Source organism: Canis aureus, chromosome 1 (genome assembly GCF_053574225.1).
Source record: "Canis aureus isolate CA01 chromosome 1, VMU_Caureus_v.1.0, whole genome shotgun sequence".
Classification (NCBI taxonomy): domain Eukaryota; kingdom Metazoa; phylum Chordata; class Mammalia; order Carnivora; family Canidae; genus Canis; species Canis aureus.
Window position 1 is genome coordinate 114608304 of NC_135611.1, and position 12178 is coordinate 114620481.

At 53.9% G+C, this 12178-nt stretch overlaps 1 protein-coding gene across 1 annotated transcript; it reads left to right on the forward strand.

Annotated features, from left to right (window-relative positions):
* The first annotated feature begins 7464 nt into the window (after positions 1-7464).
* Positions 7465-8906, forward strand: IFNL3 (interferon lambda 3). Its single transcript, XM_077864133.1, has 6 exons — positions 7465-7474; positions 7586-7761; positions 8049-8126; positions 8381-8524; positions 8629-8724; positions 8808-8906. Exons 1-6 carry the CDS (start codon positions 7465-7467, stop codon positions 8904-8906), a joined length of 603 nt encoding a protein of 200 aa, XP_077720259.1.
* Positions 8907-12178: the final 3272 nt, after the last annotated feature.

Sequence of the window (12178 nt, forward strand, 5' to 3'; positions counted from 1 at the left end):
TGTGTCTCTCTCTCTCTGTGTGACTATAATAAATTAAAAAAAAAAAAAGAAGCAAGATATTTAAAGCAGCTTCATTTAAAAAAAAATTATAAACTCCTAGAACACAGCACAGGAGAAAAGCTAGGGGACCTTGGATCTGGTGATGACTTTTTAGACACTAAAAGCACAACCCATGAAAGAAAAAATCAATGAGGTTAACTTATTCAACTTAAAAATTTTGGCTGCTAAGAGGATGAAAAAAAAAATGCTGCCTCTCTCTCTATCGGCCTTGAGAACCATGGCTTTAACAAAACCTGGAAATAGCATCAATGCCACCAAGAGGGGATTGGTTTCTAAATGATCCCGTTAGAATGGAAGCCTTAATAGTGGTACATGTGCGATGTTTTCTATTGCCTCTCCAGCCCCACTCTTCTTACTGACTGTTTCACCCTGCTCTGGACCCCAGGAGGCTGGCCTTTGGCCTCCATTCGGTGTAGCCAATTGGGAGCCTAGCAGTAGGCCTGAGGAGAGGAAAATAGAGTATTTATTCTTTGAGAGGTCAGAGTATATTTAATCCCCAGGCTTCCTCCCTACAGGGCCACTACAGTTTGTGTATTTGTCCATCCTGTGAACAAGATTGTCCTTCCCACGTCAGGTAACCACTTTTTCCCCTCTCTCCCCTCTCTGGGCCTAAGGATGACGGACATTCACCTACCCAGGGCCCCAAAGCCTTGCACTACCCCTTGTCCTTTACCTTCACCATTCAAACCCTTTGTAAATACTCCTGGTATTAAACCCACCTCAAATTATCCTAAATTGATTGGGCCATCTGTTTCCTCCTGGGGCCCTAAGTGATACAGTATAATTAAAGATGTGGAGAAATGCAAATGAGAGATAATGGTAAGACATAAAAAGTAGGCTACCAAACTGTACACAGCCTGGTTTCCATTTAGGAGGAATTGATCCTAGAAAGAAAAAAAAAAAGAGGGGGGAGAGAGGGAGATAGCAGGTGGAATTGCTACTAATTGTTAAACAGAATTACCTCCAGGAGGTGGGATTAAAGACTTCCTCTAACTCTCCAAGTTCTAGGTTTGTGTATTGACTGAATTTTTGAATGTGTTACTTTGGTAATTAGAAAACATATGGGGCAGCCCGGGTGGCTCAGCGGGTTAGGGCTGCCTGCAGCCCAGGGCATGATCCTGGAGACCAGGGATCGAGTCCCACGTCGGGCTCCCTGCCTGGAGCCTGCTTCTCCCTCTGCCTGTGTCTCTGCCTCTCTCTCACTCTCTCTCTGTATGTGTGTGTCTCTCATGAATAAATAAATAAGATCTTTAAAAAAGAAAAGAAAACATATGCACAAACAAATAGGCTTAGAAATTCCTACACATTGGACACATGATTCCAGAACTAGGCTGAGGGGAGAGAATCAGGTGGTGGAGTTACAGGTGGGTATTTTTTTCTCTATGCACTTCTGCATTTTCCATGTACCGGCGTTGCTAATTTTATCAGAAAAAGTAGTAGGTTTGTTTTTCAGTTTTTTGGGCTTTGTGTGGTTTTTGTTTTTTGACAGTAGTTCCAAGGTGAAGTAGATTTTATTTTTAAACTAAAACAAGCAATTGAGAAAGACAGAGGGATCTTGAGGTGGATGATTGTTGGAAAAATGAATGAGATACAGATGGAGCTAAACAAAATCCGAGACAGAAACAGGAACAAGAGACAAGGGAGGCCTCTACACAAGGGGAGAGAAAAGGAATGGAATGAGATGAACTGGGATGGAGAGACAGGAGACTGCGTCAGATAGGCAGGGGCAACTATGCCTTAGAAAGCCTTGGGGCTGGACAGGTGGAGGTTCAAATCCAGCCTCTGCCAGGTACAGCCTACCTTGGAAAAGTACCTTCGCTTTACTGCATCTCAATTTTCTCCTCTACAGAACTGGAAGTAACAGTAGGATAGTAGGATACCCCTTGTCCTGTCCTTTCTTCAGCATTAGAAATGACCCCTGAGTACGGTTTACTTACAGGGTCTCGTACCCAGCGAGCACCGCATAACGGCCGCTTGTTACACTAGAACAGAGTTAAGGACTCCGAGGCTGATGACAAGAAAAAGGACACAGAGTGGGGCAGAGACCAAAACTGGAGGCAGATTTTGGGGCCGAGCCCGGGCTGGCACCGTGGGCGCGGGTAAAGTCCTCGCCCGCCGCCGGCTTCCCCCGGGCCTGCGGCCAGCGCTGACGTTCGGAAAGCTCAGCCGGGCCGCGGGAAAGCCCGTTGCTCCCCGCCGCTCCGCCGCTCACATAAAGCCGCCATGGACGGTGCGGGCGGCGCTGCCGAAGGTGGGCACCCCCCGGGGACGGTGGCAGGCAGGTCCCGCCGCCGCACGACGGAGGCACCGGCCGCACGGCGCAGGGGAGCGCGGAGCGCGCGGAGCCCACGGAGCCCACGGAGCCCGCGGAGCCCACGGCGCGAGGGCGTCTCCGGGCTCCTCCGTCCCCGCCGCCGCCGCCTCGGGGGTCGCTCAGCGCCGGCGCTCGCAGCACCAGCGCGGGGCTCGGCCTCTTGCCCGCCGGCGCTCGCCTGCTGCGGGAGCGGAGATGGGGCCGCGGGGCGCAGCCGCGGTGGCCGTGGCGCTGTGGGTGCTGGTGGCGGCGGGCGACGCGGCGGAGCCTGGCGCGGCGACGCCCCGGCGCTGCCTCCTGTCGCACTACCGCTCGCTGGACCCCAGGGCGCTGGCGGCCGTCAAGGCGCTGCGGGACCGCTACGTGAGTGACGCCCGGGCCTCCCCACGCGGCCCCCGGGGTCCTGGCCGCGGCCCGGGTCTGCGACGGCCGTGGCCCCGGGCGGGCGCCCAGCAGGCGCCGCTCGGGTCTGGGGGCAGGACGCGGAGCCCCGAGGTGGCGGGCGCCGCGCGGCCGAGCCGGTCCCCGAGGGGCGCCCCCTGCAGGCGGGCTCGGCTCCACGGCGGGGCGCCCTGGGCCGCGGTTCGCGCCGCCCTCGGCCGCGGGGTCCCGGGCACACTCGGCGCCGCGGTCGCGGCCGGGCGCGTTGGGCGTGCGGGAATGCCGGCCGTCGGGGCGCTTCGGGCCTGGCGAGGAGGCCCGGCCTGACCCCGGCCTCGCCCCGCAGGAGGAGGCCACGCTGAGCTGGCGGCCGCGCAACTGCTCCTTCCGCCCGAGGAGGGATCCTCCGCGGCCCTGGGTGAGGCGGCCGAGCCGTCGCGGGGGCCCGTGGGGGGCGGCGCGGGCCGGGGCCGCGGCCTGTCTGACTCCCGGCCGCCCCCCGCAGTCGTGCGCGCGCCTCCGCCTGGTGGCCCGGGGCCTGGAGGACGCCCAGGCCGTGCTGAGCCGCCTGCGGAGCCCCGAGAGCTTGCCCGGCACCGGCCCGACCCTGGAGCTGCTGGCGGCCGCGCGGCGGGACGTGGGGGCCTGCGTGAGTGCCGCCCGCGCCCCCGGACCCTCGGGCCCTCCCCGCTCGCTGCGCGGCCCCGGGGCCTCCGCGCCCTCCGGGCCTCTGCGCCCTCCGGCCCCCGCATCCCCCCGCATCCCCCGCGCCCCCCGCGCCTCCGCGCCCCCGGGCCCGGCCCGCCCGCTTGGCCAGTCTGTTCCCCGGTCACGGCTCGCGTGGTCTCGGTGTCCCCCGATCCCGGCTTCGGTGTGCGGCCGGGAGGGCCACGGGGCAGCGTGCCAGGGACCCTGGGTCCTTCGGCGTCTCCATGTCCCTCCTGCTCCGCCCGCAGCTCGAGCTGGCCCGGCCAGGCTCCCGGGGCAAGTCCGTGCGGCCACCGAGGAGGCGTCCCCAGAGGCGGAGAGCTGTGAGTGGCGCGGGCGGGGAGCGGTTCGACTGCAGGCGGGACCGCGCGGCTGCGACGGGGCTGGGCGCGCAGGCCGGGAGGGCGAGCAGGGGGGGCACCTCGTCCGAGAGGGAATTCCTGGCTCAGCCCCCGCTCCGCCTCCTTCCCGGGCTCAGGACTCGCCTCGGTGCCACGAAGCCAGCGTGATCTTCAACCTCCTGCGCCTGCTCACGAGGGACCTGAGGCTGGTGGCGGACTCCGGGCCTTGTCTCTGACCCCCGCGGTGGCGCCGCCGGCCCGGAGCTCTGCAGGCGGGGGTCTGAGGTCGCGGCCCTCTGGTGGACGGAGTGGGGGCGGGGGCGGGCGTCTGGGCCAGTGGGCGCCGAGGCGGCTGGGGCGGCTCTCAGGTGCGCTGGCCGGACCTCGACCCGCCTGCACGGGGTACGAGAGGTGCGGGCACCTTCCCAGGACCAGACCGAGTTCTCCGGGATGCAGCCTATCTCCGTGGGTCGAGCTGCCCTACGATCTTCCAGACGCCAGGTGTGGCTGGAAGAGACTCGAGTCTGGAGTCTGCCTTGATCACTGACCCCCTCGTACTAGGGACAAGTTTCTACTCTGCGGTTACCAGAACCCCAGAGCCCCTCCTCCAGGACAGGTCCCACCTCGGATTTGAACTTTCAACTCCCAGTTTGAGACTGTACGAATCTGTGACTCTTGAATCTCCCCAGTGGGGAGGCCACATATATCCCTGAGGGATTTGGTAGTAAAAGGTCCTAAAGCCCTTAAATTATTATTTTTTTTCGATTGTTACTTATGCATGTCTTGTATTTGCAAGTTCCTGTGTATATCTGCCATTCTGTCTGCTGGTGTTAAGTTATTGCCAGTTATTAAATATTACCACATTTGCGTTGGTGTTTCCCCTGTGACCATTTTGGGGTGCACTGTTCAGTAAAAATGCTGAGCCAGGAAATTCTGGTGACTTGAATTTCTGTTCTGACCTTGTCATTTAATTTTGGAGTAACTCTGGGCACATTGCGTCTCTCTGAGCCTTGGTTTTCTCATCTCTACAATGACAGTATCGTACTGTCCTTGCACATGAGTAATGTACATTGAAATAGTGTTTATAAAGCTTCCAGGTGAGGTCATAGTGTGGTCTTAATAAGTGGTCTCCATTAAATAACCACACACACACATAAGTACAGAAACAATTGTACTTTTTTAACTCGTCCAGATTTGTGGGCTGGCAATCTTTGCAGCTAACTGCATGCCTCATTCTCAAGGTCACACAGCTAGTGAGGGTTAGAGCCAGGTCTGAATGCTAGACCCTTTAGTTCCAGAGCCTATGCCTTTAGCCACCCCGCTGAACTATCTTTCCAAGAAAAACAAGTACGGAGGCACTTGGGTGGCTCAGTCCTTGAGCCTTGGATTCTTGATTTTAGCTCAGGTCATGATCTCAGGGTTGTGAGATCGAGCCTGAGTCCAGCTCCACACTGGGCATGGAGCCTACTTAAGATTCTCTCTCTCTGGGCAGCCTGGGTGGCTCAGCGGTTTAGCGCTGGCTTCAGCCCAGGGCCTGATCCTGGAGACCCCAGATCGAGTCCCGCTTCAGGCTTCCTGCCTGCTTCTCCCTCTGCCTGTGTCTCTGTGTCTCTCATGAATAAATAAATAAAATATATTTTAAAAAAAGATTATCTCTCTCCCTTTCCTTGTGTCACCAACCCACCCCGATAAAAAAGGAAAAGAAAAAAAAAATGAAAGAAAGACAAGTATGAAGTTTAGGAATTTTGAGATGAGATGTCAGTTTTCAGAATTCACTCTTGATGTAATGTTTCCTCCCCTGAGGTTGACAGAAATGGACAGGTGCACTGGTAGGTGAGTTGGGTACATCCCCACTCTTGGTTTTGAAACATTTTTATATGTCAGAGCTCAAAGATTTTCCCAACTGAGGACTTCCGTCTACCCTGTCTCTGGAATTATGAATGAGGGAAAGAAGGGGTTCAAGTGAGGGTCAGTGTCAAAAAGGACTCAACACATTCTGTCCAAAAAATTCATCACCTCCAGGTCCAGAAGATCTAGCGACACAAGGCCAGAGACTGCAATGGCTACTGTCAAGGTGCCAGACAAAATTCCTTAAAATTCTGCCCTTATCACTTACTTGGCTGTGTGACCTTGGGCAGATCTCTTAACCTCTCTGAGTCCCCAGGTTACTACTTCTTTGCAATGTAGGCAGAGCACAGTATGTGCTTGGTGTTAACATGGGCATTCAATTCTACATTGCGGCAAAACCCCCTTGACCAGGTGAGACACTAAAACAAAACGGGGTGTCTCTGTTTCCCTTTTGCACTGACTGTTGCCTTTATCTAGAAGGCTCCTCCCTCAGATCTTCACATAGCTCCCTGCCTCATTTCCTGTAGGACTTTGCTCCAACGTCATTTTCTTAGGTCACCTCATTAATACAAACTCCTTCCTGCACGCTGCTCTCATTCCTGCATTATTTCCCCCCATTTTCTGTTTCCTGACATAATACATGCCATGTGCTCCCCAGCCCCGCACCCCGCACCCCACAACACTGTCACTCTTCCCTAGTAATGAGCTCTGTGAAGGATTGTTTTATGTTGGGGGATCCCTGGGTGGCTCAGTGGTTGAGCGCCTGCCTCCGGCCCATGGCGTAATCCCAGAGTCCCAGGATCGATTCCCTCATCGGGCTCCCTCATGGAGCCTGCTTCTCCCTCTGCCTGTGTCTCTCATGAATAAATAAATAAAATCTTTTTTTTTTTTAAAGGATTGTTTTATGTTTGTTTGTTCTCCGTGCTCAATTCCTGGCACTTTGGTCAGCACCTGACAATGTGCCGGCTGAGAAAGTACTCGGGGAATACATGAAGGCACTTGTCACAACTGAGCCTCCCTTGGGGTCCTGGGGCACAGCCCAATTCCTTAGCAGAGCATCATATTCCTGGGTCCTTCCTGTTCCTGGACAATGAAAGATGTTCGCGGAGGCTGTCCCCCTCCCCTGTTCTCTGTCAATAGCAGGTGGGGACAGGTGGGGAAGAGCTGGTGTCCACTCTTAGTTCTTGAGTGTTTTGCCTTTCCGATCCCCTCTTCCTGCACCCAGCAGGCTTCCCTGTCCCTTACACAGCCTCCCTCTTGCAAGTTCCAAGTTCCAAGGTGCCTCTTCCCTCCCCTGCCTGCATTATGAGGGCAAACCGCGGAAAGGCAAGTGCCTCTGTGCCCTCCCACCCGAGGCTGACTCTAGCCCCTTGCGGGGCACCGGGACGCCTCGTGGCGTGGCCACCGCTGCCCCAGCCCCGAGGATTCATCTTCAGAACTCACCTTCGCGTGGGCAAACACTGAACCAGAGTCCAGTTTCTCTTTCGCTCCAGTTGCTCAGCCGGCTCTGGGCTTCCCCAGCCCGGGGCCTCCCCTGGTGGTGGCTGTCAAGCTCGGGTTGTGTTTTCACTTTTCCTACATCAGCTGGAATTGCCTACCTGTCCAGGTTAAAAGCTGCGCCATGGGGCCCAGGCATGAATTCCATCGCAAACAGAGCTGGAAGTTCAGAGACGCAGACGGAGCAGTCAGCTGCGACCCAGGAGGAGACACTGAAGTCAGAGACGCCAAACGAGACCAGGCGAGGACTCTGGTGACAGTGTCAGAGGGGACATCTGGATTCCACTATCCGCTGAAGGAGACCAGGGTCCAAGAATGAAGCTGGGTGAGCCCCTCCTCACAGTCCCCAACCCTCACCTACCCAGAGGAGGCAAGCATCCTCGCCGTCCGCACCTGATGCTCCCTAACCCCTCACCTGTGGGTCCTTCCATCACAGATACGGCCGTGGGCTGTGTGCTGGTGCTGACAGCTGTGGTGCTGACGGCGACGGGAGCAGTTCCTTTCCCCAAGCCCCTTGGGGTCCTCGCAGATGCACGGGGCTGCCACTTGGCCCAGTTCCAGTCTCTGTCCCCACAAGAGCTGCAGGCCTTCAAGAGGGCCAAGGACACCTTTGTGAGTCTCCCTCTGCCCCACCTGCTGGGGGCCAGGCTCCACCTCTGCCTCTCTGGGTTACCATGCTGCACCCCCCCAAAGGGGGACCTGCCCCCTTCCCTCACCAGGCTAACCTCCCCCAGTCCCGCAGCGGGCAGACTCCTGTCCTCCTGCGGTGGAGGTGCCTCTATCACCTTCTGCACGTTAACCTGGGCTCCTGCTGTTGTTAGCATCACCCAGTCCTACTGGGGTGGGCTTCTCCCCTCTGTCCCTCCTGCTGGGGGCTGACCTCCGCCTGTCCTCTCCAGGAAGAGTCGCTTTCCCAGAAGGCTTGGAGCTGCCGCCCCCGACTCTTCCCCAGGACCTGGGACCTGCAGCAGCTGAAGGTGAGGGCACAGCCAGGCCTGCCCCTACCCTTGCCTGGTCCCGATCCTCTGGCTCCTTAGGTGGCCCCTCCACCTTCTTCTCACTTGTCCCTCTCTCCTCATCCTCCCCTCCAGCACCACATCCTGCTTTGAGCACCTTGGCTGTACCCTCTCACCTGTCCCCTGGCTGTCACTCTTACCTGTCCCTTGCTCAGGCCTCCCCACCTGTTCTCTCCTGTGTGCAACTCTCATCTGTCTCTGTCTCCTGTCCTCAGGTGTGGGAGCGCCCCATGGCCTTGGAGGCTGAGCTGGCCTTGACACTGAAGGTCCTGGAGGCCATGGCTGACTCGTCCCTGGGGGACATCCTGGACCAGCCCCTTCACACGCTGCGCCACATCCACTCCGAGCTCCAGGCCTGTGTGAGTGCTCAGGGCACCTGGGCCCTGTCTATGGCTTCTGGGCATAGGGGACCTCACCCCGCCACCCCAGGCTCTGCCTCACACGCCACTCGCCTCTGCCACAGGTCCCAGCTCAGCCCCCAGCTCAGCCCCCAGCAGGCTCCCGGCCCCGAGGCCGCCTCCACCACTGGCTGCAGCGCCTCCATGATGCCCCAGAGAAGGTGACCAGGGAGTGACCTGTATCTGGGGACAACTGGGATCCCAGATGATAGGCAGCCACTGACCCAGCCCTTCCTCCCCACAGGAATCCCTCGGCTGCCTGGAAGCCTCTGTCATGTTCAACGTCTTCCGCCTCCTCACCCGGGACCTGAAATGTGTGGCCAGTGGAGACCTGTGTGTGTGATCCCCGAGACACTCCTGCGCCCTGTCCTGACATCCTAGATATTATTTATACATACATCGACAACTTTTCTTAATATATTGCCAGCAAATCATTATTTATATACTTATGTGTGTGAATTCTCAAACTTGGAACCAATGAAATGTTTATTTTTCTACTTTGTATAAAAATTGTGCAAATAAAAAAAATGAGGAAAAAATACTCCTTGTGGTGTGGGACTGTGTGTTTGCATGGACTGTTTTTTTTTTTTAAGATTTTATTTATTTATTCATGAGAGACACAGAGACAGAGAGAGAGGCAGAGACACAGGCAGAGGGAGAAGCAGGCTCCATGCAGGGAGCCCGACGTGGGACTCGATCCTGGGTCTCCAGGATCACGCCCTGGGCCGAAGGCGGCGCTAGACCGCTGAGCCATCCGGGCTGCCCTGGACTGGGTTTTTAAGGGGTTTTGTTTTTGGTTTTTTGGTGCCCTAACAAATTACCACAAACTTAGCATCTCCAAATAAGACAGACCTTGTATTCCTGCGAGTCAGAAATCCAGGTGGGCTCTGTAGTTTCTCTGCTGTGGGTCTCACAAGGCTGAACAAAGTGCTGCTGGCCGGATTCTTAATTGGGGAGTTCTGGGAAGAATCTCTTTCCAAGCTCATTCAAGTTGTTGGCAGAATCTGTTCCTTGCAGTTGCAAGACACAGGTCCCTGTTCTCTTTTGACGTTGTGAGCGTCTATCCTTAGCTCGTGGTGGCCTCTTTCTGGTCTTGGCACAGGAGATCCTACAGTCTCAGAGCCAGCAACAGCGTGGCAAATCCTTCTCATGCTTGGAATCTCTCTGACTTCCCCCTTCTGCCACATTTCTCTCTACCTCCAGCCCAAGAAAGCTCTCTGCTTTTCAGGACTCATTGTTTAGATTGGGCCTAGTAGGATAATCCAGGGTAATTTCCGTATTTTAAAATCCATAACCCCTAATCCCATCTGCAAAGTCCCTTTGTCATGTAGCATAAGTAGCCACAGATTCCAGGGGTCGCGGTGGGCATCTTTGGGGGGGGCCACTGTCCAGCCTACCACAGTATGTGTGTGATTGTGTGCGTGTGTGTTCTCTCTGCGGGCATGGGAGGGGAATCACATGGATGCATTTTATTATAAACAAAAGTTATATTAACTAAAATGCCTTAATAAGAACATTTGTCATTGTACTTGGTGTTGGGGTCCATGTGAAACTGTGCTGTCCCGTATGGTTCCTGGGTTACACACAGCTATGGATGACTTCAAATGTAGCTAGTGTGAGCTGAGCTGTGCTCTAAGTATAAAATATACTGCAGAAATTGAGGAATATTGATTGATTGGTTGACTGATTTGATTTAATTATTTGACACAGAGAGAGAGAGAGAGAGCACAAGCAGGGGGAGCTGCAGGCAGAGGGAGAAGGAGAAGCAGCCTCCTCTTTACACAAGGAGCCCGATGCGAAGCTCCATCACAGAACCTGGAGATCATGACCTGAGCCAAAGGCGGACACTTAACTGACTGAGCCACCCAGGCGCTGCTGCAATTTTTATTTAAAAAAATTTTTTTTTCAAAAAAAATTTTTTTTTTCAGATGGTGCCTGCCCAGTTTCTCCACTGTAAAGTTACTATTTTCTCTTTGTAACAAGTGAGTGTGTGGGGAGGCTTTGAGACTAGGTCAATGCGTATTCCCTCTTGAACTCTGACCTGTTCGTGTTAGCATTCATCGATGGTGCTTGTCTGGCTGTTACCATCAGGACAGTTACAACCGGCCATTCTCTTTCTATGTTTATTACCTGGCATTCTACTGTCAGGAAGAGCTTTGCTCTTCTCCTTCATTTATATATTTACCAGTCAATTTATATCAGCACAGACTCATGACTTCTGATTTTACTCAGTAGATTGCAATTCTTTTTTTTTTTTTTTTAATTTTTATTTATTTATGATAGTCACAGAGAGAGAGAGAGGCGCAGAGACACAGGCAGAGGGAGAAGCAGGCTCCATGCACCGGGAGCCCGATGTGGGATTCGATCCCGGGTCGCCAGGATCGCGCCCTGGGCCAAAGGCAGGCGCCAAGCCGCTGCGCCACCCAGGGATCCCAGATTGCAATTCTTTACTCTTATATGTTTTGATGTTCTAGTTGTCCCAGATCAGGTCAATGGAAACACTTTCAAGAGGGCGCCTATATCCTTTTGTATGTCCCTATCATTCTCTGAGCACCACCTTGCTTTCTGGATTAAGATTTTAAAAAAATATTTATTTATTTGTTTATTTTAGAGACAGGGGAGGGTCAGAGGGAGAGGGAGAGAGGGAAAAGCAGACTCTGCGCTGAGCACAGAACCCAATGCGGCAGTGCTCAATCTCACGACCCTGAGATCATGACCTGAATTGAAATCAAGAGTCAGATGCCTGGGACACCTGGATGGCTCAGTGGTTGAGCATCTGCCTTCCACTTGGGGTGTGGTCTCAGGATCGAGTCCCGCAAGGGGCTCCTTGGGTGGAGCCTGCTTCTCCCTCTGCCTGTGTCTCTGTCTCTCACGAATAAATAAAATCTTTAAAAAAAGATTTGGATGCCTAACTGACTGAGTCATCCAGGTACCCCTGAAATAAGATTTTTAATGGTTTTTGCCCTGCTCCAGTTCTACAAAGAACCATTTCTCCAAGAAGATGTGGTTACTTCCAGTGGAGAACAGTATGTAGAGACCAAGATGCGGGTGCTAGGTAGGCTGACTGCTACAGGAATACCATTGGTTCTACTCTATCCAAGGGCAGAGCTAGGGAATAGATGGATGTATGTACAGAATTTTTGTTAACCATAAAAGGCTAAAATATCAGTAATAGTTTTTAAACTAATTATCTGTTGAAATTATATTTTAGATATATTCTTTTTCATTTCATATATTGCACATATTTATTGTTCATATACTATTTCATATATTTCTTTTTTACATTTTAAATGTGGCTACTAGAAAATTCGAAATCACATATGTGGCTCACATAACACTTGTACTGAGCAGTGCTGGTTTTGAGGGCATGATGTCGTAGTGGTTCTAGGCTCTTACCATCTGGCTGCTCCTCCATCCTTATGCCACAGATCCAGCCATCACACAATCACCTAATTGGCCCAAAAGCAAGAGTGGTAAAGATTCCACCTAATTGTATCTATATTTATTCTCTCTTTCTTCCTTTACTTAGAGAACCTGAGTTTTAAGTGGATTCAAGAGTGTTCTACCAAAGACAACATTTCCCAGCCTTCCCTGCACCTGAGGCAGTTGGTGTTG

Excerpts from the sequence above, each read along its gene's own strand:
- IFNL3 (XM_077864133.1), top strand. Across the intron at positions 7,762-8,048 it reads AGAGGGCCAAGGACACCTTT|GAAGAGTCGCTTTCCCAGAA; the intron begins GTGAGTCTCCCT and ends TGTCCTCTCCAG. Across the intron at positions 8,525-8,628 it reads ACTCCGAGCTCCAGGCCTGT|GTCCCAGCTCAGCCCCCAGC; the intron begins GTGAGTGCTCAG and ends CCTCTGCCACAG.